This window comes from Cryptomeria japonica, chromosome 10 (genome assembly GCF_030272615.1).
Source record: "Cryptomeria japonica chromosome 10, Sugi_1.0, whole genome shotgun sequence".
In the NCBI taxonomy this organism is placed as follows: domain Eukaryota; kingdom Viridiplantae; phylum Streptophyta; class Pinopsida; order Cupressales; family Cupressaceae; genus Cryptomeria; species Cryptomeria japonica.
This window is the reverse complement of record NC_081414.1, coordinates 365,004,432-365,022,066: the sequence shown is the minus strand read 5'-3', so window position 1 is coordinate 365,022,066 and position 17,635 is coordinate 365,004,432. Positions and strand designations below refer to the sequence as shown.

General features: G+C 34.0%; 1 protein-coding gene across 2 annotated transcripts; it reads left to right on the top strand.

The window, feature by feature from the left end:
- Positions 1-8,591: 8,591 nt before the first annotated feature.
- Positions 8,592-13,321, top strand: LOC131079976 (uncharacterized). Of its 2 annotated transcripts, none has more exons than XM_058018028.2 (2): positions 8,592-9,937; positions 12,640-13,321. In XM_058018028.2, the coding sequence occupies exons 1-2, from the start codon at positions 8,993-8,995 to the stop codon at positions 12,772-12,774; spliced, it is 1,080 nt and encodes a 359-aa protein (XP_057874011.2). In that variant the 5' UTR covers positions 8,592-8,992; the 3' UTR covers positions 12,775-13,321. The 2 variants fall into 2 exon arrangements, with proteins under 2 accessions (XP_057874011.2, XP_057874010.1); XM_058018027.2 differs by having other exon boundaries at positions 8,595-10,595; positions 12,640-13,312.
- Positions 13,322-17,635: the final 4,314 nt, after the last annotated feature.

Sequence of the window (17,635 nt, the reverse complement as noted above, 5' to 3'; positions counted from 1 at the left end):
ATTTCTCAAGATAGGTACTATATTTTTAATTCATTACTAACCTTGAATCCTTCTAATAGATCTCATATTTGACTTCAAATGCATACAGTTCATCTAGAAATTGATTTAACTTCTCCATATTCAATTCATCTTCTTCATACACAATTGAAATTACTTTGGCCAGCAATGAATTGACTTATAACTTCCATCGATCTAATTATTTTGGGCTTCCTTGACCATCCTTTATGTTTGGCAACACTTTACATTCCATTTGATCAATGATCTTCAATTTCTACTCCAATTGCACTTTTAAGCTCATTGCTGATTTGGCAACATCTTCAAGCTTTCTGACACTATTGAACATTTCTCTCAACTCTGGTGGATTTTTATTATCATTCTTTGATCTCTTTATCATATCCATCAAGATTTGAGTCCTCCTTAGCAAATTTTGTTTGATTGGATCCAATTTCTCCATATCATGATCATACTTTATCTTTGCATTAACTAGGTTATAATTCCCCTTGCAAGCATCATCAATTTTCAAATTGATCCTTGCCAATTTGTGACTAACTAATCCAGTAACCATGTTTGTTGTGACCTCATTCTTTGGTGTCTTCTCTTTGTCAAGTTCATCCTTCAACTCTCTTATTTATGTCATCAAATATTTCTTATCTAAAAACCCTTGCATTAGAGTTGTAGGGTTTTGAATAATTGAGACAATTCCTCCTTGCAATCAATTTTCCTTTGAAGCTTTTGATTTTCAATGACTTGATGTGTTATTTCTTCAGGGCTTCATGGTATGTATACAACTTTTATGTGACTACCTTAAGATTGGATAGTGTAGTGTTCACCATTAAATTTGTAGCCTTAAGAAAAGGCTTGTCAACTACTATCTTTATTAATACATTTCCCCTAAACTAATCATAATTTTGAAAAAAATCACGCTTGTCAGTGTTAGGAGACAATGCCCAAATAGGCCATGACCCAAAGTTAGGACTAAAAATAGAGTGAGATAGATCTTATTCAACTTCTTCCTTAATGTGGTATATTTTTGTCTCTCCTTCTTTGTAGGGTGAAAAGATAATGCAGTGGCAATGCCCCATCTAAGTGACAATATAGCACCTACATCATTTACCATCTACTTACTTTGCTCTAGAGTTATGTTGAAATGATGGTCTCTTATTCTTCTCTTCCATCACTCTCTTATGATATTCCTCACTTCTCCTTATTACTATAGAATCTCTAAACTATTTTGATTTGACAAAATCTTCATCACTAATCGATTGATTACAAGCTAAGGCCCTTATAGCTCTAGTGGGACCATCTTCAATTTTTAAATTTTAAAGTTTCCTAATTAGTGGCATGACCAGAAATATCTCCCTTGATGTTTGACCTCTTGGAGAAAGTACTGGTGATGGTGGATAATCTACAAGTGTTGGAGGCACTTGTTCTAGAAAATCTTACTCTTGACAACTTGAGCCTTTGTGACATCAACTATTTTCATCCCTTTTCAATCAATGGGTGCTCTACTACTTTCATTTTCTTTCCCTTTTTTTAAAAGACATTAGACTTCTTTGCTATCTTTATCGTATCTCTCTTCAAAAGTTCTTTTGCAGTCAACATCATGTTTTTAATTCTCACCAAAGAGTCAGTTTCATTATTGAAGAATCTAAGGAAATCAGGTTCCCTCTCCTTTCTGATCTCTTCAACTCTCATTAGCATGTTCCATCTTCTTCTTCTCTCATGCACCTACTCAATGGTCAATCAATTCCTTATTATATCCTCATCATACAATGTTTCACCCTTGAAGTCCAACCTTAAGATCCTCATGAAGCCCTCAAGATTCTCATGAAGCCCTCAAGATCAAAATTTCTAGATTTCTCAAGTCTCATCCTATATGGATTCAAAGTTGTATAAATTTGATTCAAGCCATCATTGTTAGCAATGGTGAAGTCAACAAACTTGAATTGTATGGGGAAGAATGAAGGTTTCCTTGGCTTAGTGAAATGAATGTGATCAACTTCACTGAACTGCCTTATGACCTCTAAGGAAGCAATTCTCCATGGCAAACATTTGGGCAACACATGGGGTTGCACTGGACTCCCATAGACTTTGATTGTAGTTATTCTTGAATGGAGATACCAATATCCCCAATTATGTGAAATCCTAAGATCCTTCTATTGGCAAGAGACATTGTTTTGGTGATGATTGATGCATGAGGAATGCTTAGGGGTTGTCATTGATGGCAACTCAGTTAGGTAACCACATCCAGTGTACATAGATCTGATTTACTGGAAGTCATTTTGTTCATAAAGCATAAGTTTGGAAGGTGGAACACAATAACTAGTAGAGAAAGAGTAGAGTGAAAAATGGTGCTATTTCTCAAGGGGAGTTTGACATTTTGAAGTTTTGCAGTTTTGAGTGTACAGTTCATTTTTCACAGTGTTGCCATCAATGCCAAAGGGGGAGATTGTTGGCAAGAGATATTGTTCCAATGATGATTGACACATTGGGAATGCTTAGGGGTTGTCATTGATGGCAACTCAGTTTAGTAACCACATTCGGTGTACATAGATTTGATTTACCGGAAGTCATTTTGTTCATAAGGCATATGTCTGGAAGGTGGAACATAGTAACCAATAGATCATGAGATCATAGTGTATAGCTTGAGATTGGTGTTGTAATTTTGGTTGTAGTGATTAAGGAAATTGATTCGAGGTCCGAGGTAGTTTGTTTCGTGATCCCAGTATCTGGTGTTGAATTGTAGCAGGTTTAAGAGGTATGGTATCCGGTAATCTAGTTAGGTCAGAGTTATTTTGGTGTAATGTTTGTTGCGAAATATTAGGGATGATTTTGGTGATTGGTTTTATGTTTGAGGTGATTGGGCCGACTTATGGGAAGCTAATTATCATCTTGTTTTGGTCCGCATTTGTATTTGTGGACGGTTTGAGACGACTTAGTGATACATGTTTTATGTTGCGTGTTATGTAGTTTTTGGAGGTCAACATGGTTAATGATTCTTTTTGTTGGTGTGGATATATAAGATTGATTTGGTTGATCATTTTGGTGTGTGATATGATCGAAGAGAGTTTGTATGAGTGAATTTGTGTGTTTGGTGAATGCGATTGAAGGTTTTGGTGGTCCGGTGAATGACAAAGCAAGAAAACGGAGTATAGAGACAGATCGGGTGCATGAGAGAATTTGAGCCTAACCGAAACTGCAATTTGGCATAGTTAGATGCTATACTTTAGTTCATTCATCATTGCAATCATTTTGTATTATCCTATAAGCCAGTGAGCCTTCCTTCTAGTTGTAGCCCTTATTGTAATTGAGTAGCGAGCTCTAGGCAGTGTGCCTAAATGCAAGTGCATTCCCCTTATGTAATATTATCATACTTCTGGCCATAGTATAATAATATTGTGGGTTCAAATCCCACTATGGTTTTTCCCTTTTCGGGTTTTCACATAAAAATGTCAGTGTTATGATTGTTTGGTTATTTGTTTTGAGTTTATGCATATTACTTTCTTTCTTGTGCATCTGTTGGATTAAGAATCAAATTAATAAGTTTGCAAATTATAAAACATCGATTCACCACCCCCTCTTAGTGTTCATTGATTCCAACACCTTCCACCTTTCTGAAATCTTGAGAAAGTCTATCACATCCCTTGGGATCATGTCTTCTGGAATTGAAAAATAACTTCACACTTTCTGCACAAAATTCTACTAAAAAGATACAAAATTTGAATTGATGCAATGAGAATCCCAAATGTATGTCCAACACTGAATTGGTATCTCATTTCCTTCATTGTCCTACATTTTGAGTGGCAATTTGTCATTCCAAATCTTCTTTCCACTCCATAAGATCATATGACAAATTAGAGAGTGCCACTTGAAATCAAACTTGTATGGATATGCTTTGGCCTTGACAAAAATTTCATGAATCTTACTTTGCAAGTACTCTGGAAAATCAAATTCAATATTATTCATGACATGCTAGATCTCAGTTGCCACACGCATCATATCCACATAAATGGAATCTTTTGCATCTTAACCTAGTATTTGACATAGGCTGTAATATCTCTTCACAAAATAGTCTTCAAATATATCTAAAGAGAAGGGTTCTTTCTCAAGTTTAGAAATTGGAATAGGCTTTCTATCTGGGTCATCCCACCTAAATTTAGGAATTAATATTCTTTTGTATACATGATAATGAACTTTATATCCCTCTTCAAGCTCCTTAAAGTCAAATTTGGCTAATTTTTCTCTACTAAAACCAAATGTGTTTTCAATGACAACCTTATTAATATTGATCAAATCTTGGCCACTTGTAGTTAGTACTGTCATCCTCCTAATATCATATTTGTACCAACTGTTTCATGAGATATGCATCAACAAAAACATTTGGGATTGCAACTTTACCTAGGCCAAGCTCCAATCCATTTCTCATTGGTATCTTTAAGCCTCTTTACTAGTACTAGTGTAAAAAACGGTTCCATCCAAGCTTTGTAAATCTTGCATCCCTAACTCCATGTAGGTTATCCAATAATCTATCTTTTATACCTCTCGAACCATATACTAGTAGAGGCACTCTCTTTCCATGAAGTTGTTTGATTATGCCATCATCAATCTTTTGAGGAGGCTTCTTTCTGATTTTTGCAATGTAGGGTATATACTTTGTAACCTAGGGTTTTATGCAATTCACCTCTAACACAACTAAATTTACTTCTTTTTACTATAACTCAAAAAATATTGCAATTTTAACTAGAATAATTGAAGAAACTGAAAATTAGTTTACTTATCGATCAAAATGTGTTCCCATTAATATCGCCTACAAATGAGATTGCTTGTAACGATTACCGAGTCAAGTTACCATAGTCATTTTACCATTACTCCATTCGTGTGTGAAAAACCTATCAATTGGCTATTTAATCGGTTTGAATATGCACCATCCATTTGAGAAGACTACACAAAAATGAACAACCACGATTAAAAGATCAAACATTCAAAAATACTTCTTCTCCAGCTTGCTTTGTGTTGGGCTTCACCTAGAAATGTGTCACAAGAGTGTGATGTCGGGGGCATGACTAGGCACTAACACTTTTGGCTTTGCGATGCCATAGTCCAATGAAATATTTGTGAAGTGCTCCAGTGTGTCTTTGAATTGTAACATGCCCATTTATTGATCAGATGGTCCACATTCTCTTAAGGGATTGACAAGAGGGCCATATGGCCACGAGAGCCATCGATCTTTCCTAAAAGGAACTTAAGAGATATTAAATGCATGACTTATGAAATATTGTTGACTAGGAAAATTATTTTCTAAGTAGGAGGGGATGGTGATGAACAACATGAGACCACTTAATCTTATAACTTAAAATCGAATACCAACAATAGCAAGTCACCATCAAAATATAAAGCACAAGGTTTAAGGCTTATAACATGGCATTGCAACCTTGGGGTTTAGGATTTAATTGGTCCTATGATGCAAAGAAAGGGTAGAAATTATGTAAACTTATCAATCAACAAGTTAGAAGGGCATTTGGGGCATCACACTAGGCACTTTCTTTACAAAGCTTCTGTAGGCCTTGTAGCCCTCCTAACAGGTTTGTTTGTCCATAACGTTTGACGAAGATATGATATTCAAATTATGAACATAGATTTGGATACCAATTTGGTCCTTATAAAACATATCTCAAAATTCTATAGGGTTCCTTTCTACGGATGGGGTCAAAAATTGTATGTCCTTGTTCTAAATAAGCCTAATTTGGTTTGTAGGTTTGTATAAAACTTAGGACTTGACCTCCAAAGGTTCTCAGGCAAGGTTTGAGGCTTAGGTAGGGTCCATACACTCCATACATCACCCTACTTCATTCCAATTCACACTTGATGAGATGCAATGCAAATTTGGTTTTTCTACCAAGAGTTTCAACCTGATACATAGAGATATCAAACCTAGGGCATCACTTTTCCATAAGCAATCCTCTCCCCTTGTTCTTGCAAGTTTTAAATATTGAATAACATATAATTACAGGCCATTCCACCAATTTATAGGGTATTTCACTAGTGGAATGGAGGATTATACATTTTTCTTTGTTATTGGATACCCTAGGTAGCGTTTTTGACCTAACTGGAAAGAATTGCTTGTATCTCCCTCAAAACTCAATGACAGTCAACCAAACCAAAGCCAAATGAAAGGTAACTCATTTATATTTCCAACCATACCATGTACTTGTCATACATACGTCGTATAGACCCATACAAAACACTGCAACTATCAAAAATGTGTTCAGATTTACATGAATCGATTTAATTGATTGCTTCAACCTCCAAAAATGTCATTCATTCTCTTGGGTCAATGATACAATGCCTTTTACATGTTTACAATTATTCTCCAACTGACCCCCAATCGATTCTCAAATTAGAGACTAACTAAAACATCATTATGCACTCTATGACAAAATATGTAAAAGTTGCTTGGCAACATTGTGCAACTTTGACAATTTTTACATTTTTGCATTCTCTATCACCTAAGAACCCAACCATGACTCTGATCAAACTAGGATGGTCACAAAAGACCTTATTACATGAAATACATCACACAAAACCAAAAATCCAACTTTGGACACTTCGGACCTAATAGAGCTAGCCTTGGACCTAGGGTGCTCTTGCACCATCCTAGGACCTAACCATACATCAAACAAGGATATTATGAGGCAAAATTAACTCAAAACTTGTGGGTTATACTAGAGTTGACCACAATCACACAGTGGATGATGAATTTCATGAACAATGTGGTGAAGTAGCAACAAACAAAGGCTTCAAATGAGGACCAACAAGACGAGGAAAAGTAATATTTTTTTGTTGTCTGGTCTCATCTCATGTCTTTTTGCGCTCTAAAGTTATTAGCCGAATGTATTTAGGGCATAAGTATCTATAGTCCTTTACTATGTTCTCATTTGTGATATGATGAAATTTTGCTCATTAAAGGAGCTTTTTTGGGTATGATATTTACAATTTCTAAATAATCATAATTGCAATAGTGACTCTATAGTGTATTTGGCTTACCATGATAGCATTTCGTATCAATATACAACTCAACTTATCTAGAAAAAAGGAAAAATTCTTAACATAATAAAGATTAAGTATAAAAATAATTATATAAACTATTTACTATTATCATATCTTTAAGAGAATATATTTATATATATAATTATTGTATTATTTTAACCAATAATTTTTTAATGTAAGCTTTTTATTTAAAATTTAATTATACTTAAAAATATATTTAAATTTAAATTTAATATGTATAGTCTTAAAACACATGGTTGTGCAACAATAACAATATTTATATATTCAAATATTAAAAAATATTTAAAAGTAAATTAAATAAAGTATCTTCCCAAACCACTTGGTTGTACAACAATAACAATATTTAAATATTTGAAAGTTAAAAGTATTTAAAACTAATTAAATAAATCACCATTTCAAATTTTAAATTTAAATATAATATGTAGAATACAATCACATGTTAAATTTAGTATCATTAGGCTACATGATTTTTTTATCAATATTTCTTTTAGATTTTTATTATATGGATTTTTATTATACAAAACATTGGTAATAATAATCTACAAATGAAATCTAGAGAAATATTGACTAAAAATCAATATGACTTGGAAATTTCTCCAGTTTAAGTAACACACCTTGTCACTTCAACATAACCTCTTCTTCTATTAAACCTACTTGTAATCTCTAATACCTAAATATTGCCCAAAATTGACTAAAAATAAATATGAACCCTGAAAATTTCTTGATTTAAAGTAACATGTCCTGCCACTTTAACATAACCTCTTCCCCCTAAAACCCACAAATCAATTTGACCCGAAGATATTTCTTGATTTTAAGTAACATGGCCTACTACATTAACATAACCTAGTAACACGATCTGTATATACTCTTCCCCATAAAACCCACTTATATACTCTTCCCCATAAAACCCACTTGTAACCACTTGTAATCTCAAAACCTAAATATTGACTAAAAATCAATATGAACGGTGGAAATTTTCCTTGATTTTAAGTAACACGATCTATCACCTTAACATATTCTCTTCCCCATAAAATCTTTCTTGATTTTAAGTAACATGATCTGTATATACTCTTCCCCATAAAACCCACTTGTAACCACTTGTAATCTCAAAACCTAAATATTGACTAAAAATCAATATGAACGGTGGAAATTTTTCTTGATTTTAAGTAACACGATCTATCACCTTAACATATTCTCTTCCCCATAAAATCTTTCTTGATTTTAAGTAACACGATCTGTATATACTCTTCCCCATAAAACCCACTTGTAACCACTTGTAATCTCAAAACCTAAATATTGACTAAAAATCAATATGAACGGTGGAAATTTTTCTTGATTTTAAGTAACACGATCTATCACTTTAACATATTCTCTTCCCCATAAAACCCATTTATAATCTCAAAACTTAAATATCAATTAAAAATCAATATGAACGATGGAAATTTCTTGATTTTAAGTAGCATGATCTGTCACTTTAAAATAACCTCTTTCCCATAAACCCCTACCCACTTATATCCCCAATACCTTCATTTAACGGTAGAAATTTAAAAAATGCGTGCCCAAAATACATGATTGTGCTTACCATGGAAGACCAGATGCTCCGAACTATGGAGGAAGATAGGTGCTTAATCATGTGATACTGAAGGGATGTTATCATATTAACACTCTAAATATTCTTCAAAGCAGAATTCTGAACCAAAAGTCAAATTTTAATTGAAAATAATGGAGGGCTCCAAAAAGATTTGACACAGAACAATGCATGACTCCAAAAAATCTTGACAGAGAACAATGGAAGAGCCCAAAATGTTTAGGTCGGCACAAAATTTCCATATTACCCAACTTTTGGAAGTACCTCAAGGGTTCCTCACGCTGCAAGTTTTAATTCTATTTAACCTCAGGGGTTTGTTAAAGGCACCTCACGGAGATGATGGCTTCCAAGAGAGAAGCAGACAATTCAAGGTTCATTGATGGTATTAAGAGGATGAGAATCTGCTTGAATAGCGTTCTCAGAGAAGAGAAAGAAGGGGATATTTTTCGAGGATTTTCAAGTACAAGTAAGCAGCCTTATACCAACTGGCTCACAGTTGGTATTGGGCCATGGAGACAGGATGGCTCAGGCAAGGGTAAAATAATAGTTCCAGAGATGAAAGGTGATTCTGGATCAAGTGGACTTTCTACCAATTGGCTTACCCTTAAAATTGGCTCATGCACAGAGGATGGATCAAGCAAGCATATATATGGTATGCTTGAGGCCAAGAATGCAGAGAAGAAAGGGGAGAGTTCATCAAGTATAGAGGATGGCCCAGACAAAAGAGTCAGCTCATGTAGTGAGGATGACTCAAACAAGAAAGTAGAAGGCAGGGAAGAATCATTTTTCGTAGGTCATGTTCCAGAGGACATCTTGAACACAATATTTTGCAAACTCCCTCTTCATACACTGTTCCAAGTTCAAATCGTTAGCACTTCATGGCAAAGTATTATTTCTAGCTCTACTTACTTTCACAATCTCTGGGAGCAGAGTAATGTGCAAATGTGGCTGGTGATGGATCTAAATGATGAAACAAGTGGGTGTTCTAATGGGCTTGCTCTCTATGATGTCAGTAGAAGGCTAAGGTATATGAAGATATTTAATGATGAGTCCATATGCAGTAACTCACAATGGTTTCTCAGAGCTGGAGATGGGGGTCTCTTAGTTTATAGCTGTAGGAGAAATGGAACCCTTCGAGTGATCAATCCACTGACCATGCAGTCCCATTGTCTTGAAGATGCAAGATTGACCAGAAAAAGCAAGATTTCGTTTTACATGAAAAAATATCATGATAATGTGGCTGTGCAGCTCAAGATTGATCCAAAGGGGAAGACTTATCAGGTAATTCTTATAATTGGAAATCTTTATCTTCTTAGAAGAAAGAAATTTACTGTTTTGATTTATAGGTCTGCACAACGAAGATGGGAAATAAGAGACGCTCAATTAGAGCAAGGAGTGTATGGACATATGACAATTTGCTTTTTCCCATTCATTTTAACGCAGAACCAAAAAATATACTGGTTTTCTAGAAATGGGGCAGATGTTGGTACTTATGATCTGAATGGAGATGGAAATATCAAATTTCGTTATATTTTGGGGAGGCAAGATGTACAAGATGTGCACCAGACCTTAGGAATTGTTAGGTGCAGGGGCAGAATAATAATGGTTTGTAAACGTGAACCAATGAATCGCCCACCATTTACACATGCCTTGCTTTTTTATGAGCTTGATGAGCTCCAAAGGCGGTGGAGGCTTGAATATGAAGCTATTGTATCACCCAATGGCTATGTCAGCCATATAACTTGTGTTGGGGGGGATTATATTTGGGTATCTGCGGAAATCGAGGGCCGTGTCAGCCATATAATTTGTATAGATATAGATACTGGGGAGCTGAAAATATGGCCAGAAGTTTACCCGTGTATGTTCAATGTGAGAAACTGTCTATCCATGCCACTGAGCTTTTGTCCATGCTCTTAGATTTCCTGTCATTCTGTTGAAGGTACTCTTCATAGCTTTTCCTGAACCAATGAAATCTCTCTGCTGCTTCATCAATAAAGGATTTGTGGTTGTATTAGAATTTTTTTTTAATAAATGGTTGCATTAGTCTAGTTTATAGTAGAATGTATTCAAGTTCTGCAAATTTGTGAAATAAAGAATATGTTTCCTTTATATTTTATTATGGTAAAAGAGATCGAAACATTCTGAACCTTTACAAACAGTATCTCAAAAGTAAATAAATTAGGTTATGAAAGTATAAGATTTTTTTTTCTTTCTTTTATGTTATTACAATATAGAATATACTTATTTTCTCATTTTATGTGTGTTTTGGGGCTCTGATAGTAGTATCAAAATAGATTTTTTTTTAAAAATTGAAAAAGTTTTATTGTTTATATCTCTGTTGAAAATAGTAGTTATTTCAGATTGAGTTACTGCTAATTATAATTATTTTAGATTGAGGAATGTGGAAATATAGACATGAATTGTGAAATATTTAACAAAATGCCTTAAAAGTATTTGCAATATATCCAAACCTGAATCTATTGAAGAGGCTCTATAAAGCCAAATAAACTTGTCTGCATTGAAACACTGTTTGAAGTGTAGTTGCAGACATATATGCAGAAAGTGAAAGTATCGATAGAGGGCATGAACATAACAGATCTGCTGAAAGGATTTAATAAGTTTCAAGCAAATGCAGTTGGTGGCTGTAAAATCAGAATGCTTCGCTCGGGTGATCTGATATTATTTTCGGTCTTGGGTGAGATTATTAACTATTATCTCTTTTTATTGGACTTAAAAGGCCCTGTTCTTGGGCGTCATAGGGAGTTCATGGCAATGGCAGTCAGGTTTTTAGAATAGAGATTTTTGGGGGATGAACTGGACAATGCAGACAGAGAAGATGAATTCCTTGAATTTGCTCGGTTGAATGGTCTTATCCCTCCAAAATTGGAACGTAATGGGAGAACTGCTGATGGCCGAAGAGCTGTGAATGCAAGGGGTCGTGAGAACAGGGGTTGTGGCCGTCCGAGAGGGAGGGGTCATGCTCGGGTTGTGGATTCAGTTTAGGGCTGCTTGATTTCCATGCTATGCAGATATGATCTTTGTTTAAAATCTGTGTCTTTGTTTTTGTTTTTATAGATATGTCTGGACTCTATAATTTTTTGTTCTAATGGTTTAAGTTCTAGACTTTGAAGGCTGAATGTCAGCCCTTTTTCAGCTTAAAACTTTGTAATTCTTATCTAATGGAAGAATTTGGACAATTGAAGTTGCAAGCCCAATTTTTTTGTTTTTCAATCTAAACAGAATATTTGTAAATGTTTATAAATATTAATATAATCCTTTGACTATACCGTTTACCAATAAAAAAACAATCTTTACAAAAGATAATGAGAACTTTCAACATAGACATATATGCAAAATATGAAACCATAAACATTGTATGTAAACCATTTGATAATTGCCTCAAGGAAATGAAATCTATTTGTTGAACCAATGAAATCTATGTGCTACTCCATCAAAATGTTAATTTGTGGTTGTATTAGAAATTATAAACGGTTGTATTAGTGTAGTTTGTAATAGGATGTATTAAGTTCTGCAAATTTGTGAAATAAAGAATATGATTCTTTTATATTTGTATTATGGTAAAAGGGATTGAAAGGTTCTGAAATTTTACACAAAACATAATTATTTTAGATTGAAGAGTGTAGGTAGAATGTGGAAGTATAGACACAAAATATAAAGTATTTAACAAAATGACTCAAAGTATTTGCGGATACACAAACTGCAATTTGAAACATTGTTGAAAGTATATGCATCGATAGAGGGCATGAACATAACATAACAGATCTGTTGAAAGGATTTAAGAAGTTTCAAGCAAATGCTGTTGGTGGCTGTAAAACCAGGCTCTACAATCTTTATCAATGTTTCTCCCAGCTTGTGCTACAATGAGAGCTTTCAACAGAGACATATATGCAAAATATGAGCATTTGAAGGTAGAGTTAACCTACAATAATTATTTGACAAAATGCTTCAATGATTTTGTGCAGCGGATAGAAGACATGGGTAGGAGTACTATTTCTCCACATACAAGGAATGGGTTCAGTTCATACTTGCCTGTGTTTACAGCTAGTGCTCAACTGGGAGCTTTGAAAGAGGGCATAGGCATCCGTAAAATAATATAAAGAGAGGAGTGTCGCCAAATGGTGTAGCTGCAACACCTGTTGCAGACGTGTGCAAAACAAGTAAGCATAGACAAAGCACGTGAATTGTTTGACAGAATGCCTAAAAGAATTGGGGTTTCATGGAATGTAATGATCGCGGGATATGCACAGTTTTGGAGTTGTTCAAAAGGCTTTAGAAATTTTCAAGCAAATACAATTGGCAGGAGAGAGACATCTATCAAGGCACCAGGATGAAAAGTTTGTTAGATGTTAGAGGTACGTTTTCCCTGGTAGACATGAAGAAGGTCAAAGGTGGATGCTTGGACATTACATGAACAAATCGATCTGATAAACAGACACTTAATGTAGCAGCTAGCATAGGTAAACCTTATCTGCTCTCCCTTACTTGTTCTCAGATGGATTCATGCTATTGTTTGATTGGAAAGCACCCTTCTTGATATCAAGAATAATTGCTAAATGGTTTCATCAAACACCTTTTCCTTGTTCCAGGTGAAAATATCACATATACATGTACATAATTCTTAAAGTGTTGTCTTAAAAGTGTTGTTGGGTATAGAGTTGTAATTTTACTAAATTTTCACAAATCCTTAAATAATATATTGTACATGTGGTCTTTAAGTTTGTAGAATTAAAATTTAGACAATTGAAATGTATTACACAAACATTATTAGTAAGTTTCATGGCATCTCTTCATCTTATGGATCATATATTAGGATGTGGTTCGATATGGGTAATGGTTCGAAAATGTTAGTATATCAAGTATTATTGTGTTTGATCTTACCAAATCAACACCCTATTGACGTTGAAGTCTTCCCAAGTCACCCTTAGTCTTTACTAGCACTCAAGGCATGAAACCAACATCTATGTATTTTATTACCCATGTTTTCATTAGTTTTTACTTATTACACAACATCCCAATGGGTTATACTAACAACCCCTCTATACCTCAACCCCCATTGGATGCCACTTTCATCATTGAATATAATTCCTACCCTAGGCTCAACATGTTCCAACGAATGTGAAAATCAAAACAAAAAGCAAATCAAAAGCAAATGATTCAAGGTTCTCATACTCACACTATCCTAGAATTTATCTTGTAAAGTGATAACAAAACGTTTCATCACTACACATTAATAGTAAAGATACTACTTGAAATTATTAAAATTGGTAGAAGACTAAGCAAGATATAAGAAAATAAGAGATTTATTTATGTTTCATATATTGTTTTAAACACAACTATTATAATCTATTTGGCCCTAAATGTGTCAAGATATCATTGTAGTAACCCTTGATTACATCTATTGGAAGTTTGTATGCGCATTCTTAGAATGCTATATCCTTTCAACCTCTTATTGGCATTGTTGTACTTGCTCAAGAGTTACTTAATCGAGTCTTGATGATCAATAACTTAATAATATAGTTGATAAGGACTTCATTAACATAGCCAAATCAATATATTTGTGTAGACATTGAAAATCGTCCTTCACTTGTGATAATGCTTTTCATTAATTTTCCGTCTCCTCTAATTGAATGATTTTTATCGTTCAATTAGGGTTAGTGTCATTCTTCCATTTCCATGTAATTAAACAATTTTGATTATTGAATTATGGTTTTCTTCCAATCCTCTCTTTCACCTTAATCAATTCATCTCTCATCGTTTAATCACCTTGGCTTAACTATTCTTCTAAGATTAAATAATTATGTAATTATTTAATCCCTTTACTAATCACTCTTCTTAGATTCAGTAATTCTTAAATTATTTAATTCATCCCATTTTCTAAATCTCATATAAATTAAATGAATTTAATTATTCATTTAATTACCACTAATATGTGGGTGAAATAAATAAATTTTATTTATTTATTACACTCCACTTTCCTCACTTCTAACTCTAACTTAGCGAATCCCTCTCTTCACTTAACTCTTCCACTTTTTTAACCTAACTCCTCTTTGTCTCCACTTTTCACTCCCACTTGCCTATTTCTCTCACTTTTCTTTCCACTTAGCTCCTCTTGTGCGATCTTGACCATCCATTCCCTGAAATTGGAATTGATCCAAGCCATCCATCGATCCTCAAGAACCTATAAATTTCAAATCTCTTCTTATCCGAAGAACAACCACCTCTTTGATATCTTCTCACTACTTTCACATCATTTGGAGCTTTCAAATTTGCTTTGTGCACACATAAAAAATTGAGAGCCCTTTTGGATAAGAATAAGGACAATGGAAATTTCGTGAATTCAATGTAACATGGTTTTATGGTTTGTGTTTTGTTCATTGCATTTTGAATTCATTTTCTTCATTGGTTGAATAGTGGTATTTTTCTTTGAAATTTGAGTTTGTGGTTGCTCACATGTTTCATTGCATCTGTCCCTGTTTTATATTTGGCAATTTATAGTAAACTATTGCATGATTAAAATAAGGAAACTATCTTTTAATTTGATGGTGTAGTTAAGATTGGGTCAAGAAAAATTATTTGTAATCTTTTTTTTACTGTTTTATGATATCTTATTAATGATCATGAAAATCATAATCAAATGTAAATGGTGAATGCCAATATTATATGTTTAGGGAACTATACTAACACAAGAATATTATATGAATCTCAAATAGAACTACTTTCCTATGGGTTGTGTGTGAAAGGAAGCCAATTGTGGAATAAACACTTCCAAATGCTAAATCTAACAGTAGAGATTATGCAAAAAAGTTCTTACAAACACTTAACTATTACAAATTGGATAAACATATGCAAAATCGGAATTAAACAATTAAACTCACAACACTAGATATACGTGGGAAAACCCTTTTGGGAAAAAAAGCCACACTCCAAAAGTTGGAGTCAATTATATTATCACCAACAACCAACATTTACAATACAATTCCTAGAACCAATGCTCTTCAGGGGTAAATACAACAACAAAGAAATCTAGAGAGTATCTAACACAAAATCTTATTAGAAGATATCCAACACATCATACAAAATACACTAAGAAGCCACATATTTATAGAAATCAACACAAGTGGAAAGTGCCCATGGTTTCCAAAACCAACTCCAACACCAAAGAGATATGTGCTTTCATAAACAACAACTTGCTAACCCCATGGCATGTTGCACATAGAGAAACTTCCAAAGCAACAAAGCATAACTCATCTATAATGGTCACCTTGCCATATGCAACACCTACCTCTCACCACTTGTAAAAAGTGAACTCAAAACATAAATACTAATTGCCAAATAATAAATTTCCATTACTCTTCCATAGAACCAGTAACTGTTATAATAAATAAAAGAAACAGACATAGTTCCAACATAGCAACCTATGACAGTAGTCCCCTCTTTTTAGGACTTCCAAAGTGGGTGTAATAAAATAAATAAATAAAATAAAAAAGTTTGGACTCTAAGTTTGAGACACCTTAATCCCAATAGTGTGAGCCAAGGTGATTATGTATTGATTAGTAAACCTAGCCCCTAAGTTGGTATTGTGAAATCTTAGGAACTTGTGCATAGGTGTCCTTTGAGAAACCTTGTGAGAATAACTATGTATGACTTTGATCCGTTTGGAAGCATGCATATAAGTAGTGCTTAGATGAAGGGTACCCTTATGACCTCAAGTTTGTAAGGGGAGTGTTTAGGGGAAAACAAATCTAGATATTAGAGTAGTCCTTGACTTGTTTGTACTTCCCTCTTTTGTAGGCTTTAGATGAGACTAAAATGGGTATTAAAAGACTACATGAAAGAGTTAATAAAACCATATAACTTGCATTCAATACATAATGTTGTTTTGAATAGAAAGATAAAGGAAGTGAATTGGTTGAGTACCATATAGTTGATATTTTCTTAAGGGAACATGTTGAGTTGAGGCCATCTTGTGTTGGTTCTATGTGATTGTTATATGTTTGTGAAACTTAACCCCAAACTATAGGAATCTATACATTGAATCCTAAATCATTCGATTGTGTTATATTTATACACTTGACCAGTATTGTGAATCTTGTTATGTATGACCCTCACAAGTGTTAACTATTGAGATATTTATGTAGTGTCAAACAATCATTAGACCGTGCCTATGATCAATCTCTAGGCTATTGCAAGAGATTAGTCAACATTCACCTGGTTCATGTAAGTGAAATTGTTAATGCCTACCTTGGATATGATATGGTAATAGTTAGCATGTTGTCATTGGACTATTTCAATGGTATATGTCTAAGCTATTGTTGTATCTTTTGGATTAGCTAGCATTCACCTTGTTCATAGAGGTGAAGGATTTCTAGGGGCTATGCATAATTTGATACGGTAACAGATGCATGGGTAGTTACCTTACTATGCGAGTAGCGGTAATTAGAGCTAATTGCTATATTAGAGGGTTCACTGGTAGTCACTTATAGCATGAGGGTGATTGATGCCAAGTGTTACCCAGGACTGTGAAGAAGATAGTTGACAATATCACTAAGGTCACCACGTGGTACATGTTGGAAGGTACTTCTTCCTGGGTGGATAGACTTATAATTTGTATAGATATAGATATTAGGGAGCTGAAAATATGGCCAGAAATATGGGAGTTCGATGGGAGAGACTATCTATCCACGCTATTAAGTTTTCACCCGATCTCATAAATTTTTGAGATCTGGTGTCTAGTTGTAGGCTCTCTTCGTAGCTTTTAGGGTCCCTTTATTGTATTTCCATTGTTTCCTAAATCAATGAAATCTATTTGTCGTTCCATCAATAAAGGTTTTTAAAAGAGTTTAGGATTCAAAATATTATATGGTTTTGTTGGAAATTATCTTTAAAAAAGAGTTATAGTAGTTCAGATTGTAATATAATTTATTTATTTCTCTTAATTTACAAAATAATGAATATATA

Excerpts from the sequence above, each read along its gene's own strand:
- LOC131079976 (XM_058018027.2), top strand. The coding sequence starts at position 8,993 with ATGATGGCTTCCAAGAGAGAAGCAGACAATTCAAGGTTCATTGATGGT.